At 40.5% G+C, this 20,923-nt stretch overlaps 1 protein-coding gene across 2 annotated transcripts in view; it reads right to left on the reverse strand.

Annotated features, from left to right (window-relative positions):
* PCNX2 (pecanex 2) overlaps window positions 1-20,923 on the reverse strand; it is a 311,506-nt gene that overhangs the window by 275,041 nt on the left and 15,542 nt on the right. For both annotated transcript variants that reach the window (XM_012104979.5, XM_060406546.1), the window contains exons 2-5: window positions 13,362-13,567; window positions 12,162-12,279; window positions 11,452-11,488; window positions 8,584-9,864 (exon numbers count right to left, since the gene is read on the reverse strand). In XM_012104979.5, coding sequence (XP_011960369.3) covers window positions 8,584-9,864; window positions 11,452-11,488; window positions 12,162-12,279; window positions 13,362-13,567 — 1,642 coding nt within the window. The remainder of the gene's footprint in view (window positions 1-8,583; window positions 9,865-11,451; window positions 11,489-12,161; window positions 12,280-13,361; window positions 13,568-20,923) is intronic.

The following is a 20,923-nucleotide window of genomic DNA, read 5'->3' on the forward strand; positions in this document are numbered from 1 at the left end:
CTGGAAAATCCCATGGATGGAGGAGCTTGGTGGGCTGCAGTCCATGGGGTCACGAAGAGTCAGACACGACTGAGAGACTTCCCTTTCACTTGCACTTTCATACATTGGAGAAGGAAATGGCAACCCACTCCAGCATTCTTGCCTGGAGAATCCCAGGGACGGGGGAGCCTGGTGGGCTGCCGTCTATGGGGTCACACAGAGTCGGACACGACTGAAGCGACTTAGCAGCAGCCACCATGCTGATTCAGAAGCCAATATGATAGATATCACATCGGAATTTTCTTTTAGACATTTTTTTTGTCAAAAATGAAGTCATAATTTAGATGTTGTTTTATAACTATTCTACTTTTCTTAAATTATTATAAATATTTAATGATATATATTTCTACATCACCCAAAAATGGAAGTTATCTTACATTAATACAGTATAATTTACTGAATAGAAAAGTCATAAAACAGTTTTTGGTGTTGGGATTTTTGGATATGCTGCAGGCATGTGGGATCTTAGTTCTTTGTCCAGTGATCGAACCCATGTCCCCTGTAGTGGAAGCATGGAATCTTAAAAACTGGACCACCAGTGAAGTCCCCAAAAGCAGATATTGTTTTATAACTGTTCTACTTCTATCACTGTTCTACTTATCTTAAAGTACTACAAATATTTAATGACAGGAGATATTCTTCTGCATCATCTCCAAATGGAAGCTAAGTAATATTATATTAACATAGTATAACTTATTAAAGTAGACTCCTATTCTTATAAATTTAGTGCTTCTATTTTTCTATACTGCAGATATTAATAATTCTTCAATAATCATCTCCACATGCATTCATGATTATTTCCTTAGAAAGTCTAGGAGAAACTGAATATACAAATAGACAATAGCCATATAATATATATATAAATAGAACTCTGACCCACAATCTAGACTATCTCAGAAAAATAATCCATTAGCTACAGTAACCAGCCCAGGAAACTAACATACTATGTACAAGTCACACTTGTCAGATGTCAGACCACTATTTCTAGCAAATGATTCAGGAAGCCAAATAACTCCTGCAACAATCAGCCCCAAATGGACAGGAATTGATTAATAACTGAGAGCTTCCCTAATTTTTATCCCTGCTTCCAACTGCAGAAATCCAACCAATCAGAGGAAGCCAAATATGCTCTTTTAACCAATCATGTTTTTGCCTTTTCATACTGCTCATGGGGTTCTTCAGGCAAGAATACGGGAGTGGGTTGCCATTTTCTTCCGCATGATAAAGGACAGAAATGGTAAGGACCTAACAAACAGAAGAGATTAAGAGGTGGCAAGAGTACACATAACTATACAGGAAATGTATACACGAAACTATACGAGAAAGGTCTCAGTGACCCAGATAACCATGATGATGCAGTCACTCCCCTAGAACAGGACACCCTGAAGTGTGAAGTCAAGCAGGCCTTAGGAAGCATACTGTGAGCAGAGCAGTGGAGATGATGGAATTCCAGCTAAACTACTTAAGATCCTAAAAGATAACGATGTGAAAATGCTGCACTCAATATGGCAGCAAATTTGAAAAACTCAGCAATGGCCACAGGACTGGAAAAGGTCAGTTTTCATTCCTACCACAAAGAAAGGCAATGCCAAAGACTGTTCAAACTATCATATAATTGTGCTCATTTCACATGTTAGCATGGTTATGCTCAAAACCTTCAAGCTAGGCTTCAGCAGTATGTGAACTGAGAACTTTCAGATGTAAAGCTGGATTTCAAAGTGGCAAAGGAGCCAGAGATCAAATTGCCAACCTTTGCTGGATCACAGAGAAAGCAAGGGAATTAAAAAAAAAAATCTATTTCTGCTTCATTGACTACACTAAAGCCTTTGACTGTGTGGATTACAACAAACTGGAAAATTCTTAAAGAGATAGGACTACCAGACCACCTTACCTGTCTCCTGATAAACCTTATGCAGGTCAAGAAGCAATAGTTAGAACTGGACATGGAACAACTGGTGGAAAATTGAGAAAGGAGTACAATAAGGCTGTATATTGTCACCCTGCTTATTTAACTTATATGCAGAATACATAATGCAAAATGCAAGGTTGGAGGAATCACAAGCTGGAATCAAGATTGCCAAGAGAAATATCAACAACCTCAGATATGCAGATGATACCACTATATGGCAGAAGGTGAAGAGGAACTAAAGAGCCTCTTGATAAGGCTGAAACGGAGAGTTAAAAAGCTGGCTTGAAACTCAACATTCAAAAAACTAAGAGCATGGCATCTCATCCCATCACTTCATGGCTCCAAAATCACTGTAGATGGTGACTGTAGCCATGAAATTGAAAGACACTTGCTTCTTGGAAGGAAAGCCTTGGCAAATCTAGATAGCATATTAAAAAGCAGAGACCTCACTTTGCCAAAAAACGTCCGTATAGTCAAAGCTGTTTCTTCCAGTAGTCATGTATGGATGTGAAAGTTGGGCCATTAAGAAGGCTGAGCACTGAAGAATAGATGCTTTCAAACAGTGGTGTTGGAGAAGACTCTTGAGAGTCCCTTGGACTACAAGGAGATCAAACCAGTCAATCCTAAAGGAAATCAACCCTGAATATTTATTGTTGATGCTAAAGCTGAAGCTCCAAGACTTTGGCCACCTGGTGCAAAGAGCCAACTCATTGGAAAAGACCCTGATGCTGGGAAAGATTGAGGGGAGGAGAAGAGGGCAGCAGGGGATGAGATGGTTTGATAGCATCACTGGCTCAATGGACAAGAATTTGAGTAAACTCCAGGAGATAGTGAAGGACAGAGGAACCTAGCATGCTGCAGTCCATGGGGTCACAAGGAGGTGGACAGGACCTAGTGACAACGACAATAATAAACCCATCACATCAATTGCTATAATCCTGCCTCCAGCTTCCCCAGGCCAATAGCTTCCAATCACACCGGGAATCTTCCTTTTTTCCACTACAAAGCTTTCTTCTCTGCCTGCCTCAGAGTTTCTGTCAGAATGCTGCTGCTGGACTCTTTTGTAGCAAGCTCTACATAATAGCCTTACTTTTTCTCAGTTGAGTGGTTTTTATTTCCACAAAATAAAATAAAGCAGTATCAAAACAAAAAGGAAACATGATTTTAAAGGCTGTTGGTAAGTATGCAGGTTTCTATAGCCTCAAATTCTAGACTATCCCCAAGACCTAAAGATAATCCTAAAGGCCTTTGTGAAGGCAACCTGGGTTGGAAATAAGAGTACCGTAAAGAGCACTGGATAACTACACATAAATGAATGAGATTAGAACATTTCCTCACACCAGATACAAAAAGTAAACTCAAAATGAGTTTAAGACCTAAATATAATATCAGAAACCAAAAAAACTCCTAGAAGAAAACATAGGCAAAGTGCTCTTTGACATAAATTGCAGTATTACTGTTTGCATCTGTTTCCTAAGGCAAAGAAAACAAAAGCAAAAATTTTTTAAATGGGATATAATTAAATTTAAGAATATACAATGGATTAAAGACAATCTTTTTAACAAGTGGTGCTGGGAAAACTGGTCAACCACTTGTAAAAGAATGAAACTAGAACACCTTCTAACACCATTCACAAAAACAAACTCAAAATGGATTAAAGATCTAAATGTAAGACCAGAAACTATAAAACTCCTAAAGGAGAACATAGGCAAAACACTCTCCGACATAAATCACAGCAGGATCCTCTATGATCCCCCTCCCAGAATACTGGAAATAAAAGCAAAAATAAACAAATGGGATCTAATTAAAATTAAAAGCTTCTGCACAACAAAGGAAAATATAAGCAAGGTGAAAAGAGAGCCTTCAGAATGGGAGAAAATGATAGCAAATGAAGCAACTGATGAACAACTAATCTCAAAAATATACAAGCAACTCCTGCAGCTCAATTCCAGAAAAATAAGTGACCCAATCAAAAAATGGGCCAAAGAACTAAATAGACATTTCTCCAAAGAAGACATACAGATGGCTAACAAACACATGAAAAGATGCTCAACATCACTCATTATCAGAGAAATGCAAATCAAGACCACAATGAGGTACCATTTCACACCAGTCAGAATGGCTGCAATCCAAAAGTCTACAAGCAATAAATGCTGGAGAGGGTGTGGAGAAAAGGGAACCCTACTGTTGGTGGGAATGCAAACTAGTACAGCCACTATGGAGAACAGTGTGGAGATTCCTTAAAAAACTGGAAATAGAACTGCCTTATGACCCAGCAATCCCACTGCTGGGAAACCGAGGAAACCAGAATTGAAAGAGACACGAACCCCAATGTTCATCACAGTACTGTTTATAATAGCCAGGACATGGAAGCAACCTAGATGTCCATCAGCAGATGAATGGATAAGAAAGCTGTGGTACATATACACAATGGAGTATTACTCAGCCATTAAAAAGAACACATTTGAATCAGTTCTAATGAGGTGGATGAAACTGGAGCTGATTATACAGAGTGAAGCAAGCCAGAAAGAAAAAGACCAATACAGTATACTAACACATATATATGGAATTTAGAAAGATGGTAATGATAACCCTGTATGCGAGACAGCAAAAGAGACACAGATGTAAAGAACAGACTTTTGGACTCTGTGGGAGAGGGAGAGGGTGGGATGATTTGGGAGAATGGCATTGAAACATGTATACTATCATGTAAGAAACGAATCGCTAGGATACAGGATGCTTGGGGCTGGTGCACTGGGATGACCCAGAGAGATGATACGGGGAGAGTGGTGGAAGAGGGGTTCAGGGTTGGGAACTCATGTACACCTATGGTGGATTCATGTCAATGTATGGCAAAACCAATACAATATTGTAAAGTAAAAAAAAAAAAATTGAAATTAAAAAAAAATAAATTTAAAAGCTTTTATACAACAAAGAAAACCATCATCAAAATAAGCAGACAACCTAATGATTGGGAGAAAATACTTGCAAATGATATGACTGACAAGGAGTTAATATCAAAATATATGAACAGCTCATACAAATCAATAACAAAAAACAATCAACCTGATTTAAAAATGAGCAAAAGATCTGAATAGGCATTTTTCAAAAAAAGACATACAGATGGCCAACAGGCACATGAAGATGGCCAGCATCACTAATCACTGGAGAAATGCAAATCAAAACCACACTGAGATATCACCTCACATCTGTCAGAAAGGCCATCATCAAAAAGTCCACAAATAAGAAATGTTGGTGAGGATGTAGGAAAAAAGGGATGGTGGTAGGAATGCAAACTGGTACAGCCACTGTGGATTATGGAAGTTCATCAGAAAACGGAAAACAGAATCCCCATATGACCTAGTAATCCCATCCCTGGGTATTTATCTGAAGAAAACAAGCACACTAATTCAAATGATACATGCACCCCAATGTTCAAAGCAGTATTATCTACAATAGTCGAGATACATAAGCAGTCTATGTGTCCATCAATGGATAAGTATTTACAATGGACTATTACTCAGCCATAAAATGGAATGAAATTTTGCCGTCTGCAACAACATGGACTTGGAATTATTATGCTTAGTGAAGTAAGTCAAGAAAGACAAATACCATAGGTTATCACATACATATGCAATCTAAAAAATAAAACAAACTAGTGAATGTAACAAATAGAAATAACACAGATGTAGAGAGGAAACTAGTGATTATCAGTGGGGAGAGAGAAGGGAGAGAGGCAAGACAAGGATAAGGGATAAGAGGTACAAACTACTATATTTAAAATAAATAAGCTACAAGGATATATTGTATAGCACAGGAAATATAGCTAATATTTTGTAACTTTAAATGAAATACAATCTTTAAAAATTGTGAATCATTGTTATATAATCCTGAAACACATATAGGATTGCACATCAACTATATTTCAATAAAAAAAAATAAGGGAGGAGAAAAATCACAGGACAATAAGAAGAGCAAATGTTTGGTAGTTTTAAAAAAATAAATTAAGAAAAAACCTCTGACTCTTCCTGGAATAGGACATATAATCCACTCTAACTTCCCCCTCCCTGTTGTACTTATACGTTCCCAATAGCCAAACCTGTTCCTGCCCCAACAACCAAGCCTGATTCTTCCCAAAGAAAACCTCATAACATCCACATCTCTTTGCACACCCTAGATTCCCAGCTCAACCCTGTTCTGATTAAATATGGCTGGCTGAAAAGTTTAAGAGCAGAAACTTAAGTAGACAGACTAAATAAACTTCACATAGTAGCCACAGGGGAAACTCAGAACAGATGGCTGAAATTGATCAAGTATTAAGACTTTTAACATATTTTCCTAATTGAATCATCACAGTAAATCTGTAACATATTATTATTATTATTGCTTCCCTGAAGAAACTGTGACTCAGATGGATATGATGAATGGCCCAACCTCAGCAGCTGACATTGCAAAACCAAAATTTGGCCCTGGGCTGTCAAGTTCCAAAGGCAGGATCTGTCCATCCTATTCATAGCTCCCCAAGAAGACACACATTGTCTGGCTCAGCACTATCCAATACAGTAGCCAGTAGCCACATGTGACTATTTAAATAAAGTAAAATTTAATAAAGTTAAAAACTGTATTTCTGCACAAACCCCATTTCAAGTATTTAATAGCTACATGTGGCCAGTAGTCACTGGCGGTGGCAGATACAGGACACTTCCATCACTGAAGAAAATTCCACCAGACAATGCTGGCCTAGATCCATGAATCTTTATATTAACTGGAGGGTAAGCAATCCAAAAGACGCTACTCCTTGGAAGGAAAGTTATGACCAACCTAGATAGCATATTCAAAAGCAGAGACATTACTTTGCCAACAAAGGTCCATCTAGTCAAGGCTATGGTTTTTCCAGTAGTCATGTATGGATGTGAGAGTTAGACTGTGAAGAAAGCTGAAGGCAGAAGAATTGATGCTTTTGAACTATAGTGTTGGAGAAGACTCTTGAGAGTCCCTTGGACTGCAAAGAGATCCAACCAGTCCATTCTGAGGGAGATCAACCCTGGGTGTTCTTTGGAAGGAATGATGCTAAAGCTGAAACTCCAGTACTTTGGCCACCTCATGTGAAGAGCTGACTCATTGGAAAAGACTCTGACAATGGGAGGGATTGGGGGCAAGAGGAGAAGGGGACGACAGAGGGTGAGATGGCTGGATGGCATCACCGACTCGATGGACAGGAATTTGAGTGAACTCCGGGAGTTGGTGATGGACAGGGAGGCCTGGCGTGCTGCAATTCATGGGGTTGCAAAGAGTCAGACATGACTGAGCGACTGAACTGAACTGAACTGAAAGTTAAAAGACTGTAGGGACTTCCCTAGCAGTCCAGTGTTAGGACACCTCACTTCCACTGCAGGGGGCCTGGCTCGGATCCCTTGTCAGAGAACTAAGATCCTGCATATCATGCAATTCAGCCAAAAAAAGAGAAAAGAACATAAAAAAAGACTCTGCAGAAACTTTAGTCCAGTAACATCCTTTGCCAGGGAAGAAACTGAGCTCAGAGATATTAAGTAACTTGAATGCCTCTTACACTCATGCAAGAAATATAGTTTTATTATTTATGAATGTTGACTCTGGAGCAACACCAAGATCAAAGCTCAGCTCCAGACTTACTAGACTAACTTGGAAAACTTAGAGAAAACCACCTTTCCAGAAGGAATGATAAAAGGACCCATAACATAAGGTTATATGAGGAGCAAATGAGTGAAGCTGTATATAATTCACTCCATTATACAGTAACTGTATAATTTATTGTTCAAGCTGGGAACACTTTTTTGTGAGAGAGAGGTGGTGCTATTAATAATTATGTTGGCAAAACACATGTTAACAAGGACCTTGTCGAACAAACCACCACAGATGGTCACCCTTGTTAATATCTGTAAAGGGTTTAGGACAGTGCCTGGCATAAATTGGGCTTCCCTGGTGGTTCACATGGTAAAGAATCTGCCTGCAATGCAGGAGACCAGGATTTGATCCCTAGGTCAGGAAGATTCCCTGGAGAAGGGAATGACTGCCCACTCCAGTATTCTTTCCAGGAGAACCCCATGGACAGAGGAGCTTGGTCTACTATAGTCCATGGGGTCGCAAAGAATCAGCCACAACTGAGCAACTAACACTTTCATTGGCATATATTAAGGGCCATGTGTTATAATCATGTTTACAACTTGGGATAATCAGGAAATTCAGCATACAGGACTGTATAATATAATTCCACAGAAAAGTGGATTCACTTAATTTGCTCTACAATTTGCTTTCCCAGAATGCATCTATTTTATAATAGCAGAGACATCCATTGAAGGCTTTCGTCACCATGGTAACATTTAATTGCTTATTTCCTTAGAAATAAATATTCCTGCCTTCTAGGGAAGCAAAATCTTCATTACTACGCCTAGCCTGGAGGAATGAACCAGTTTTAATCTATGTTCATCACACAGCTTGGTTTTGGCACACTCAGCAAACACCAATGAGGAGCCAAACAGCCAACAATTACACAATAGCTGTCCTGCTGTTTGCAAAGTCAAATCACAGAAAGCCAATGACAAAGAGAGACACTGCCTTCTCTGTATCAGCAGGACAGAACAGATGTGGGATCCTACCTGCAGGAAGCCTGCTGTCTTTGTTCTGCTCTGTTGGCTCATTCCGTTGGTTAGATACCACCACCTTGGAAGTATTAATCGATTCTAACAAGGAGACAAATTCCAGGAAGTTGGATTCATTTGGTACTTGTCCTTCCTTGGCCTCTAGGTCAGATTTGGAAGTTGGCATTGTTTGTTCTTTATCATTAATAATTTCTGTGTAACTTTTGCTCAAGAAGACATCCGTCCCACTGTCCACACTGAGGACCCGGGCATGTCTCTTCTCCTGGCTGGTTCTACAAGATGATGGATCAAGGTTGGCCTGGGCTTCCATTCCCACCTCAGACGCGGAGATCATATTAGGTGTAGGTGGGGGGGTTGCACAGTGGTCTCCTGGGGAAGGACTGTGGTCCTGGGTGGCACTGCCCCCCTCCCCAGATTCATAGCCAGAACACGGATTAGAGGACGCCTCCACCGTCAGTCTCTCTGGCGACCTGCCACTTCCATTGCTTTCGGGACACACCATGCCCCCTGCATCCTCAGACAGCTGGAAGGTGATGACGGGAATTCTCATCTGCTCCACATTTGGGGGACCGGCTGCCCCTGGGGGAGCTGGCTCAGCATCAGCCTGGAAACCAGATGGCTGAGTCCCAACCGCCTTGAGATGCAGCGAGCTTTCCAAGTCTGTCATGGAGTTGGGCGTACTGCTCATGGTAATGACGATCCTAATGGGTTCGTGCAGACTCAGCGGGTCACCAGGTTGAGAAGTATCTATCAGAGTGACGGCGACCTCACTATCTGAGTTGCCCATGTCCTGGTTCAAGGTCGAGTCCACCTGCTGGGAGACTTGCTCCTGCCCAGGTCTGACGATGACGGTGTTACACTGTGGGCAGCTGCTGCTCAGGCTGTCCTGAGGCGACTTGCTCTGCAGCTTGTCCCTGATGGAGGCATAATGACCAGGTTCTGGAATCAAGACAGAATTCTCACTCCCCCAAGGCTGGACAGAAACGTCCGTCTCCAGTAAGTCGTACTGAGACAAAGACAGGCAGGGCAACTTCTTTACGGTTTCTTTGTCCACCAAGCCACCCTCAGATCTGTGGTGGAAGGGGGGCTGCCCCCTGCTCCCTCTTTCCTTCCCTTGATCACCGATGCAAGTTTCAGCCACAACGGGTTTCAGTGGTATTGCTGATGTGGTAATGGTTCCCAGCACAGGTGCTTTAGAAGCAGGTAAGCTTTCTGTTTTGATACCAGGTGAGGTAGATGGCACCGGTGCTATGGGTTGGTCATCTGACAGAATGACACCTGAAATCAACAACAGCGTCTGATTCCCATCCAGAATGGATGAATGATGTCCCAGAGCAAGACCAACTAATAATAAATTATTATTATTATATATAATAACAATAAAAAATGTAAAATAACACCAGCAACAAATGTGACTAGATGCTTATTTTTAAAATACCACCTCTGCTGTGAAACTGATCTGGAAATCTCCATATTTAAGAAAATAGTTCAGACTTTTAGCTTTCCCTCTTTTGTGGCCCTGGAAGTCAGACTTGTGCACACTCAGTTGCTCAGTCATGTCCAGCTCTTTGCAACACTATAGACTGTAGCCTGCCAGGCTCCTCTGTCCATGGAATTTCCCAGGCAAGAATACTAGAGTGGTTTGCCACTTTCCTCTCCAGGGGGATCTTCCCAACCCAGGGATCAAACCCACATCTCTTGAACTGGCAGGCGAATTTCTTTACCACTGAGCCACCTGGGAAGCCTGGGAGGCAGACTAGTATGATTTAAACAATATATTTTCAATCAGAAAGATGCTGGCTGTGCTATTTACTAGCTATAGTACATTGGGTAAGTTACTTAATCCTTCTAAACCAAGGCAGGGAGGCTCCAAAATATATGGTTGACCAAAAAGTTCATTCAGACTTTTCTGTAAGATGTAATGAAAAAAAAACAAACAAACTTTTTGGCCAATCCACTACAGCACTTGACAAGCCAAAGCAGCTTGGGTTTTATAACGTGACCTCAGCAGAAGTTTTTCAATGCAGAGAAAGGAAGAGGTTCATTCAGGCCTCCAAAAGTTCTTTTCTAAGTCTTCCAAGTCTTGTTTCTCAGTGGGCTAGTGGTGAAGAACCTGCCTGCTAATGCAAAAGACGTAAGAGACATGGGTTCGATCCCTGGGTCAGGAAGATTCCCTGGAGAAGAGAATGGCAACCCACTCCAGCATTTTTGCCTGGAGAATCCCATGGACAGAGGAGTCTGGCAGGCAAAAGGACAAGAATGACTGAAATGGCTTCGCATGCACACAAGTCTTCTGAAGGCAGTCAAAAACAATCAAATACAATCTTAGCAAAAGAGTAAAATAAATATTTGGGGTGGGAGGATTAAAAGGAAATCCCAGAAACAAAATTTGTAAATTGAGAGAAATGCAAATACACAGAACACAATGTTGTTAAGTGGGCGAGAATCCGCCCTTCCAATGCCAAGGGCAAGAGTTCAATCCCAGGCAGGAGAACTAGGATTCCCACATGCCAGGCGGTACAGCCAAAAAATTGAAAAAAAAAAAAAAAGCAAGTATGTGTGTTGATGATGACTTTACCTATTTTATATCAGCTATTATGAGCCTTATGGAAGGAGGCATAGATTGGAGAAAGGACAATGAAATATGATCAATATCACAGTCTGAACACAGACATGATATGAAAATTCTGATAAATAATTAAAATGAAGAGTTAAAGAAATAAAGGTAAAATATAAATATACAGTCTTAGGTATAGTTCTAAATCTTAATGACTTCATTGGCATTCGGCTTTATAAAAACTACTTCGTGTTTCACTGAGGATAATGCTGTGATAAAATATTAAATAATGAGAATAAGCACTCTACCTTTGAGATCTTCCACTGTTTCCTGCGCTGGCAGATCCTAAATAAATGAAAGAACAAAAATCAATCAGTGACTCAGCTCCCTTGCTTACTTCCAGGCAGTCGGCAGATGCAGAACAACCACCACTGTTTTTCTAAATGGCAGATGGGAAGAGACAATACAGTGTTCACTATACTGGACACTACCTGTATGAGACAGATGGGTAGAAAAGACGGACACTGAAATATACAGAGGTACAGATATCCACCCAAGACCCCGGTGCTGTGATAAAGGGGAGTTTGATAATTAAGAAAGTAAGGAGACAAATAATGTGCTATTTTATACTCCAAGGAAGAGAGTCCAAGAAAGTGAATCTAAAAAAAAAGGTGATTTAAGTGTGATTTCACCTGGAGTGAAGGACTGGACTCCAGGGAAAGGCACTGAAAACCCAATGACTGAGATGGACGACAGACAGGCCCAGGGAAGGGCAGTGCAGATGTGTTTATGGGGTCTGGTCACGTGCAGTCCCAGCAGGGTGGGCGGACTGCAGAGGAGGCTGGTGGGTATGCTTGGAGCATGTGATTGGGTGTTTATCTCATGGCCTCAGGTCACTGCTTCCCAAAGACAAGTATTGACAACAAGCACATGTAATCTGCAACCACTGCCATTGCTCACTTCTGGAATCAACAAAACAGCAGCATGAAGACAGTGAAAGAGAAAACAGGTCACTCACCAGGAGCCCAGAAGAGTGATGAGAGTTTATGCTCTGTCTGCCAGAGCTGCCGTGGAGAGGAGGTGTGGAGAGGGTTCGATCGGCTTCTTTTTTGCCGCTGTTAATCTGTCCATTATTGCTAATCCAGCATGAGAAACACAGGGGTAGTGATATTATAAAATAGAAGTATGGCTCTTTCGGCATTAGTCCCTAAACAATTGTTTTCCTTGTTTCCACTTTGTCAAATTCATGGTATACACAATGGAATAGTACTTGGCCATAAAAAACAATAAAATGATGCCATTTGGAGCAACATTGGCGGACCTAGAGATTATCATACTAAGGGAAGTAAGTGAGAAAGAGAAAGACAAATACCACATGACATCCCTTATATGTGGAATATAAAACATGACACAGATGAATTTATTTACAAAACAGAAACAGACTCACAGACATAGGAAACAAACTTATAGCTATCAAAGGGGAAAAGGAGAGGGGTGAATAAATTAGGAATTTGGGATTAACATATACACACTGCTATATATAAAATAAATAAACAAGATCCTACTGTATAACATAAGGAACTCAACTTGATATTTTGTAATAACCGATATGGGAAAAGAATCTGAAAAAGAATCACTTTGCTGTACACCTGAAACTAATATAACATTGTAAATCAACTATATGTCCATAAATACACAGACAAACAGAAAGGAAAAATCATGGTATACAAACCTTACTTTTAAAAGCTAATAAACATTACTTTAAAACAAGATACGTTCTCTTAAAGAACTATCAGAAATAAGGCCAAGAATAGTGACGAATGCCCACATGAGAATTATCTTTTTTAGTTCTACACAATGTATTACTTTTAAATCAACAAACACAAATTTCCTGAACATATTTGCATGTGCTAAGCATTTAAATGATGAGATAGAAAGACTAAAGTAAAATATTTTGTTATGCTAAGCCTAATGCAAATGAATTTCACAGCATGGTATTAGGTCACATTAAACAGTCAATTAAACCATCTGGATCATCAACATTTTTTATGCCTAAGTGTATATGTAAATATAAGAAAAATGTACATATTTGTGTCTGACTCTCCTGGCCTATTTTCATAAACACCAAATAAATGAGCAAAATAATTTTAAGCAAAATAATTTTAATCAAGATTAAAACATTTAAATTATAAACTGATGCATTAATTAGAAATGTTACCTTGGATTTCTGTGATTAGTTATGTGGTCACCGTTGGCCTCTTTGTCTTTACTTTGCTTTTCTTTCTTTCCAGGGGGTCTTCGCTGGATCACTTCTCCTTTATCAAACATGAGGTGTAGGCGATAACTGATCAATTTGATTATTGTGAAGAATATGGTCACTGAACTGCAGTAAAAAAATACAGTGATGGCATCTGGAGGAAAAGCCTAGAGAAGAGAAAAGAAAGGGAAAAAATTATTTGCTTGTAGGACTATTTTTGCCTTATATATGAAAACATTTTTTAAGTATTAAGCATAAGCTGGGCAAGGTTTCAAATTTTATTAGCTTTGTAATTTTTCTTTTCTTAATACCCAAGGAGAAAGAGCTATTACCTTTTTTATCTTTTTAAAAAGTCTTTCTTATTTCTCAGGTTCTGCCACTAGCTGCAATGACCAAGATTTGATCTGCAGACAGGAACTTCACAGAATGAAAGATACAGTGTATAGCAAGACTCTCCATTCCTACTAGCTCTTTATTCTATAGTCAGATCTGGTCTTCTTGTGCACGTGGTCTTCAAGGCCAGAGAAAGGCCTTTAAGATGCTGTTTTCGTCAACAAAACACAAACACCCTTGCAGAGAACAGAGGAAAGGAGAAAGAAATTTTTTAAAAAAACCCTGATTTCCCATTGGGTTAATATCATCAAGCCATGGATTTTTCTAGTGGCGTGATGTAGGCAAGGGCTCTATGAGAGTGTACTGTTTCTAAAACACAGAAGGATGATCCCACTCCTGGGCACATGTCTAGAGAAGAACACGATCCGAAAGGATACATGCACCTCAGTGTTCGCTGCAGCCCTGTTTACGGCAGCCAAGACACGGAAGCAACCGAGATGTCTATCGACAGATAAAGGGATACAGAAGATGTGGTGCATATATGTATATAATGGAATATTATCTAGCCATTAAAAAGGATGAAATAATGCCAGCTGCAGTAACTTAGATGGACCTAGAGACTGTCATACTTAGTGAAGTCAGTCAAAGAGAAATATCATATAAGATCCCTTATACGAGAGTCTAGAAGGAAATGAGGAGAAGGCGATGGCACCCCACTCCAGCCCTCTTGCCTGGAAAATCCCATGGACAGAGGAGCCTGGTAGGCTGCACTCCATGGGGTCACGAAGAGTCGGACATGACTGAGTGACTTCACTTTGACTTTTCACTTTCATGCATTCGAGAAGGAAATGGCAGCCGACTCCAGTATTCTTGCCTAGAGAATCTCAGGGATGGGGAAGCCTGGTGGGCTGCCTTCTAAGGGGTCGCACAGAGTCAGACACGACTGAAGCAACTTAGCAGCAGCAGCAGAAAGAAATGATACAAATAAACTTATTTACCAACAGAAACAGACTCACAGACTTAGATAATGGATTTATGGTTACTAGAAGGGGAGGGATAGTTAGGGAGTTTGGGATCAACATGTCCACACTGCTAAATTTAAGATGGATAACCAATAAGAACCTACGGTAGCACACAGAACTCTGATCAATGTTATGCCGCAGCCTGGATGGGAGAGGAGTTTGGGGGAGAACGGATACAAGGATATTTATGGCCGAGTCCCTCTGCTGTGCACCTGAAATTATCACAACACTGTTATTGGATAGACTCCAATATAAAACTAAAAGTTCAAAAAAACAAAAGGCAGAGGGATATTTCCATCAGTAGCAAAGGATCTTTTCATGGAGATAATGGTGAGGGTCAGTTTGATTCTATCCAATCCCCTCAAGAAACAAGTATTAATAGAATCACTGAGATCCATTTAATTCTCCCCTCACATCCCTTCCTATTTTTCTCACAGACCATGAACCATGATGGGTTTTCCAGTCTTTGCTAAATGAAATTCTTATCTTCTGAAATAGAAATGAATCCCTGAGTGTCTCAAGATGATACTAAGGACAGTTTCAATGGAGTGAGACCTTTTTCATCAATGCACCTCCCAGAAGGACCTCAGAAAGTCTGTGCTGCAGCATGGAACACAGCTAGGCTTGGAGACCACATGGCCTGGCCCCCTCTGGTCCCATGTAGCCTCTGCACAACTTGCCCTGGTCTTATCTGATTGTTTACCATCTAGGTAAGACCATTCCTAAACAGAATAACAATGGATTATCACTCAGATGTGTCCGACTCTTTACAACCCCATGGACTATACAGTCCATGGAATTCTCCAGGCCAGAATACTGGAGTGGGTAGCCTTTCCCTTCTCCAGGGGATCTTCCCAACCCAGGGATTGAACCCAGGTCTCCCGCATTGCAGGCGATTCTTTACCAGCTGAGCCATAAGGGAGGCCCAAACAGAATAGACAAACCAAACAACCAACCAAGAAAGATCACGAACAAGAAAAGTCAAAGTGAAAAATTTTCATCACCACTGGCTTGTGTTTATTTCATGGGGGGAAAAGTCCACATGTAAATATAAACTCATAAATAAATAAATGAAAGAATGATTAAATAAGATAATATTAGGCAGACAGATAATATATAAAGTCAATTTCCCTCCCTGAAAGCAGACAAGTGTCACATTTACACGTATATCTATCTCCTCATGAGAAGTTGCGAAGAACCTCAAGGAACATACAGACAAATTGGGAAGACAGATAAAGAGGTCATTAGCAGCCTTCATCACCTTTTTTAACCTGTCTGTATATTTCAGGTCTAAAATACATTTTTTAAATGGGCTAAAAGAAAAGGATGAAATAATGCCATTTGCAATGGCATGGATGGACCTACAGATTATCACGTTAAGTGGAATAAGTCAGAAAAAGAAAGACAAATCTCATATATCACTTATGATATATATATCATATATCACTTATGAACCTAAACTAGGACACAAATGAACTTACCTATGAAACAGAAACAGAGTCAGAGACGTGGAGAACAGACTTGTGACTGCCAGGAGGGGTTGGGTGGGAGGAGGGACGGACTGGGTACCAGAAGTGGGAAGGTGGAGAGAGGGAAAATTAAAGGAAGGTGGTCGAAACTTGTAAGAGTAAAAAGTACTGAAAGTGTAGTGTACATGATGACTATAATTAACACTGTTGTATGATACATAAGAAAGTTGTTAGGAGAGCAGGTCCTAAGAGTTCTCATGCCAAGAATTCTGTTCTCCTCTTTCTACTGTGTCCACTGTATACATGAGATGCTTAATGTTAACTAAGCCTGTTTTGCTGTGATAATCATTTCACAATATATGTAAATCAAACCATTAGGATGTATATCTTAAATGCTGAGTGTCAATTATTATTCAATAAAAGTGTGAGGGAAAGAAGGAAGATTTTTTTAAAGTGTTTAATAAAAAAGAAATCCCAGCAGGGCTTCCCTGGTGGCTCAGTGGTAAAGAATCCACCAGACAATGCAGGAGGTGCAGGTTCGATCCCTAGTCCAGGAAGATCCCACACGCCTCAGAGCAGCTAAGCCTGTGCACCACAACTACGGAGTCTGTGCTCTCGAGCCTAGGAACCACAGCTGCTGAGCACACCCACTCTAGAGCCTGTGCTCTGCAACAAGAGAAGCCGTTGTGATGAGAAGGCTGAGCACCACGTCTAGAGAGCAGCTCCCGCTCACCACAGCTAGAAAAAAGGCCACCCAGCACCAAAGGCCTGGAACAGCCATGAATAAATAATAACTTTAAAAGAATGAATAAGTCCCAGCAAATGTCTATGAGAACAGATTAGCAAACTGCCAAATACAAATTACATTCAAAAGCTGTTTGAACTATAATGTAACTTGGGTTTCACAGTATTCCAGTTAGTAGCGGTACCAAAGAAAGTGCTCGCAAAGACACATGGACTCCCCTGGATTTCCCAGCCTCCCTTGCAGTCTGGCAGGGGCCATGTGCCTACTTTTGGCCAATGGACTATGAGCAGAAGTGCTCAGTGTCACTTCTAAGCCTAAACAGTTATAAGCTGGGTGCTTCCTCCATGCCTTTCTCCTCTTTAGCTGATCATGTCAGAGGTCATGATTTCCCAGATCTATCCACAAGATGATAGAGCATCTACAGCCTGGGCTCCTGGGTGACTCTGTGGAACAAGGGCCTTACAGACCCCAGATGGACATATAACAGAAGCGAGAAATAAACCTTTGATTCATTAAACCACTGAGATTTGGGGTGTGGCACCTAGCATGGCTTCACTTAAGTGAATGTCGGGGTTCCATTTTATGAGGAAGCTTCCATTCAAGTCAGATTAGAGATAAAACTCAAGGCATCGGGAAAAGAAGGCTAGGGAAGAAGGATGAGAGAGAAAAGATTACATATGGATACTGTGGAAATTTATTTGGAAAATAATTGACCTGTCACAGTAAGAAGAGATATTACTTTCAGTTCATTCTCATACCTGTGGGCTATAGCATAAGCTTAGGAATGTTGAAATTAAGAGAAGGCAACAAGTTAGAATTTGAAGTTAACATGAATATCAGCAGCTAGTTCGCAACTCAGGTAAGAACAGTTCCTGTCTCATCCTCAGTGAAGGAACACTTAGAACTTTGTCACATTACCGAAAAGCCCCTGCACTACACCAGGCTGCAGAGATACACGTTTTACTGAAACTTCCCTGGGAGATAGGAAAGATGTCACAGCATGTGACACACGGCACATTATCCTTCCTCAAATTCGCTGCTCTAATGAGTCTTTTAAAAACCTCTCCCTTCCGCAGACCCTCCAAATGGAATGAGCATCTTCTCTGTTTATTATTCAATAAAATAATAAATGACATCAATGAGATGTCCCCTTTTATTATTAATTTTTTGATATTTATTTATTTGGCTGTGCTGGCTCTTAGTCGCAGCATGCAGGGTCTTCGATCTTCCTTGTGGCATCAGAGTCTTTCAACTGCAGCATGTGCTCTCTTAGTTTCGGCATGTGGGATCTAGTTCCCTGACCTGGGATTAAACCCGGGCCCCCTGCATTAGGAGCTCAGAGGCTTAGCCACTGGACCACCAGGGAAGTTTCCGAATGTTCCCTTTTTATGCTATATAAATAAGCTCTGCTCAGGTTCCGTCAATTCTACATTCCCAGGGAGATCACTGAAAATTACCTTCAATCAACAAAAATCTCCAGCTTCTAGAATTTTCTCTCCTATAAGTATATATGCAGGGAGGGGGGTGGGGGGGGTCGGTTAGGAAGGACTCTGTCCTGAATGAGCAGTTTTATATTCATGCTTAATTTCAACCCCAAATCTTTCCCCCAATATAAGGTATATTCAGATTTTTGAATAGAGGTTTACTTGCTCTAAGGTAAATCATAATTCTCTCTCCTTTCCATGAACTTATCATTTGAACACATCTTTACTAACAATAAGAGGCAACATTTTTTCAAAAGTATATCCTTGGCCAAAGATAAGCTATATGTCATTTTCTGATCCATTACTAGGATAACTAGTCATATTATCATTCAACTGAACTTTTTTCTGACAAAATTCAAGAAAAATAACATGTTACCAACTAAGCATTTATGAATACAACAGTTTGCATTTCTTGCTAAACTGGGTTTCTTGGGATTTAGCATTCCCTAGAGGCACCTGTCTGTGTGTATACCCCAATGGTTCATAGCTCTCCTCGTGGGACCTACCTCTGTTCCTTCTGCTCAGAGCTCTGGTTCTTTCACAGTCACCATTCCTTTTATTGTGGCAAAATACATATAACAAAATTTACCATCTTAACCATTTCAAAATGTACAGTTCAGGGACATCAAGTCCACTCATAGTGTTTTGCAACGATCACCACCATCCAACCAGAGAGTCTTTTCATCTTTCCAAACTGAGGAACTGAGCTTTCCTTAGGAGCTGACAAAGCCAAGTTCAGGGAGAAGTCTCGAGAAGTCGTTGACTCATCGTGAGGAGTCAGGCTCCCACACTAGCTGCTTAGTAAGTGCTCCTGAGATGACAAATGTGGGCCTTGCGAGGGAGAGAGGATCCTGAGCAGTGACATCACATGAGGAGACCAGCACCTCAAGAGGCACTGGATGATGGAAAGGGGACCAATGACCCCATCTCCTGAGTCAGAGCAAGGAAAGGGCTTAAAGAATTAGGCCTGGTGGTGGGCATAGGGGGTGCACTTCTGTGCAAAATGGGAGTGGAGATTTCTAAGAAGGGAAGATTCTCTGATAACCAAGGGATAGGAGTAGGGCTGTATGCCTCTTTCTTGGCATCAACCTGCTTCTCCATTTCCTCGCAGATGGAGACACTGAGGCCCTCCGTCCATCCCACTCTTAGGCTAACCACAGATTGGTCGCTGACCTGGGGGCAAGTCTTTCTGCCCACATACCAGCCACTGTAGGGGGGACAACTGAGTCTTTCTGGAATCCGGTACAGTTTCTATATGACAGCATCGACGTCTTGTCTTCCTATAGGACACACCCTACTTCTAAACACACACCATTATATTATGGCCCATGGATGCTCAAACTGACCCATCTTTGGCCAGCATCTACAAGTTTAATCCCAAAGCCTTTCAACATGACCCTAGTATTCTTCAACAGTTTCTCTGACTTTAGGTTCCTCTTGTATGTTTTCTGGACCAAACCTAGAATGGGCCATTTCTCCAAAGAATCCTACTATCTTTAAGAAGACAATGGTACTTAAAGACCAGAATCTGACTGTGAGATTTGTGCATCCTTACTGGGTTATCACTGATTCTAGGTGTTTTGTTGTTTAGTTGCTAAGTCATGTTTTGTAATCCAGTTGCTTTGCGACCCCATGAACTGCAGCACTCCAGACTACCCTGTTCTTCACTATCTCCTGGAGTTTGCTCAAACTCATGTTCACTGAGTGATGCCATCCAATCATCTCATCCTCTGTCACTCCTTTCTCCTCTTGGCCTCAATCTAAATAGAGCTAAATATATGCATTTTTTAGAAAAAAATAAATCATGATTTCAGATGGATATTTCCAATTCAAATGGTAGATTACAAGGTTCTAAGTAACTTCTGTGATTTCATTTGTACCTGTTTTCTCTTATTGCTGAACTCTTGATTCCTAGTCACAGTTTCTTATTGTCATCATCGATCTATAAATATAATAATTTCAAAATAATAATATAAAATCTTTTTGATGACAATAAGATAACCAAATGCAATTTAAGATGTTTTTAGTGTTTTTATCTTTAGGTTATATTCCAGTAAGCCTAGAAACTCCATGTTTAAAGTCATTTGAAATAGTTTTTGCTTGACTATGCCACCAAACTATCAAATAAGATTCATTCCTTTTCGCCAGCTCTGTTGATATCCTCCAGTCTATTTCCTTCACTTTTCTATTCGCTTTTTCCTAATTTATCCTTTGATTGTGTCTTCTTAAAAACAAAAAGGTAAGTGCTTTCTATTTCCTTCCTAATTTCTAGCCTAAGTTTAACTCCTGTTCTTTTTCTCCTTAATAATAGATCCTAGAGATCACTCTATAGCAGTCTACTGTCCCATTCCCTTCTTCAGAACTGCATAGTACTCCACTTTGAAAGTGCCATAGATAATTCATTAACCCATTCCCTATCAATTGATACCTATTTCTAGTCTTTTATTATAATGAATTGTGATTCATCTTA

This window comes from Ovis aries, chromosome 25 (assembly GCF_016772045.2).
Source record: "Ovis aries strain OAR_USU_Benz2616 breed Rambouillet chromosome 25, ARS-UI_Ramb_v3.0, whole genome shotgun sequence".
Lineage (NCBI taxonomy): Eukaryota > Metazoa > Chordata > Mammalia > Artiodactyla > Bovidae > Ovis > Ovis aries.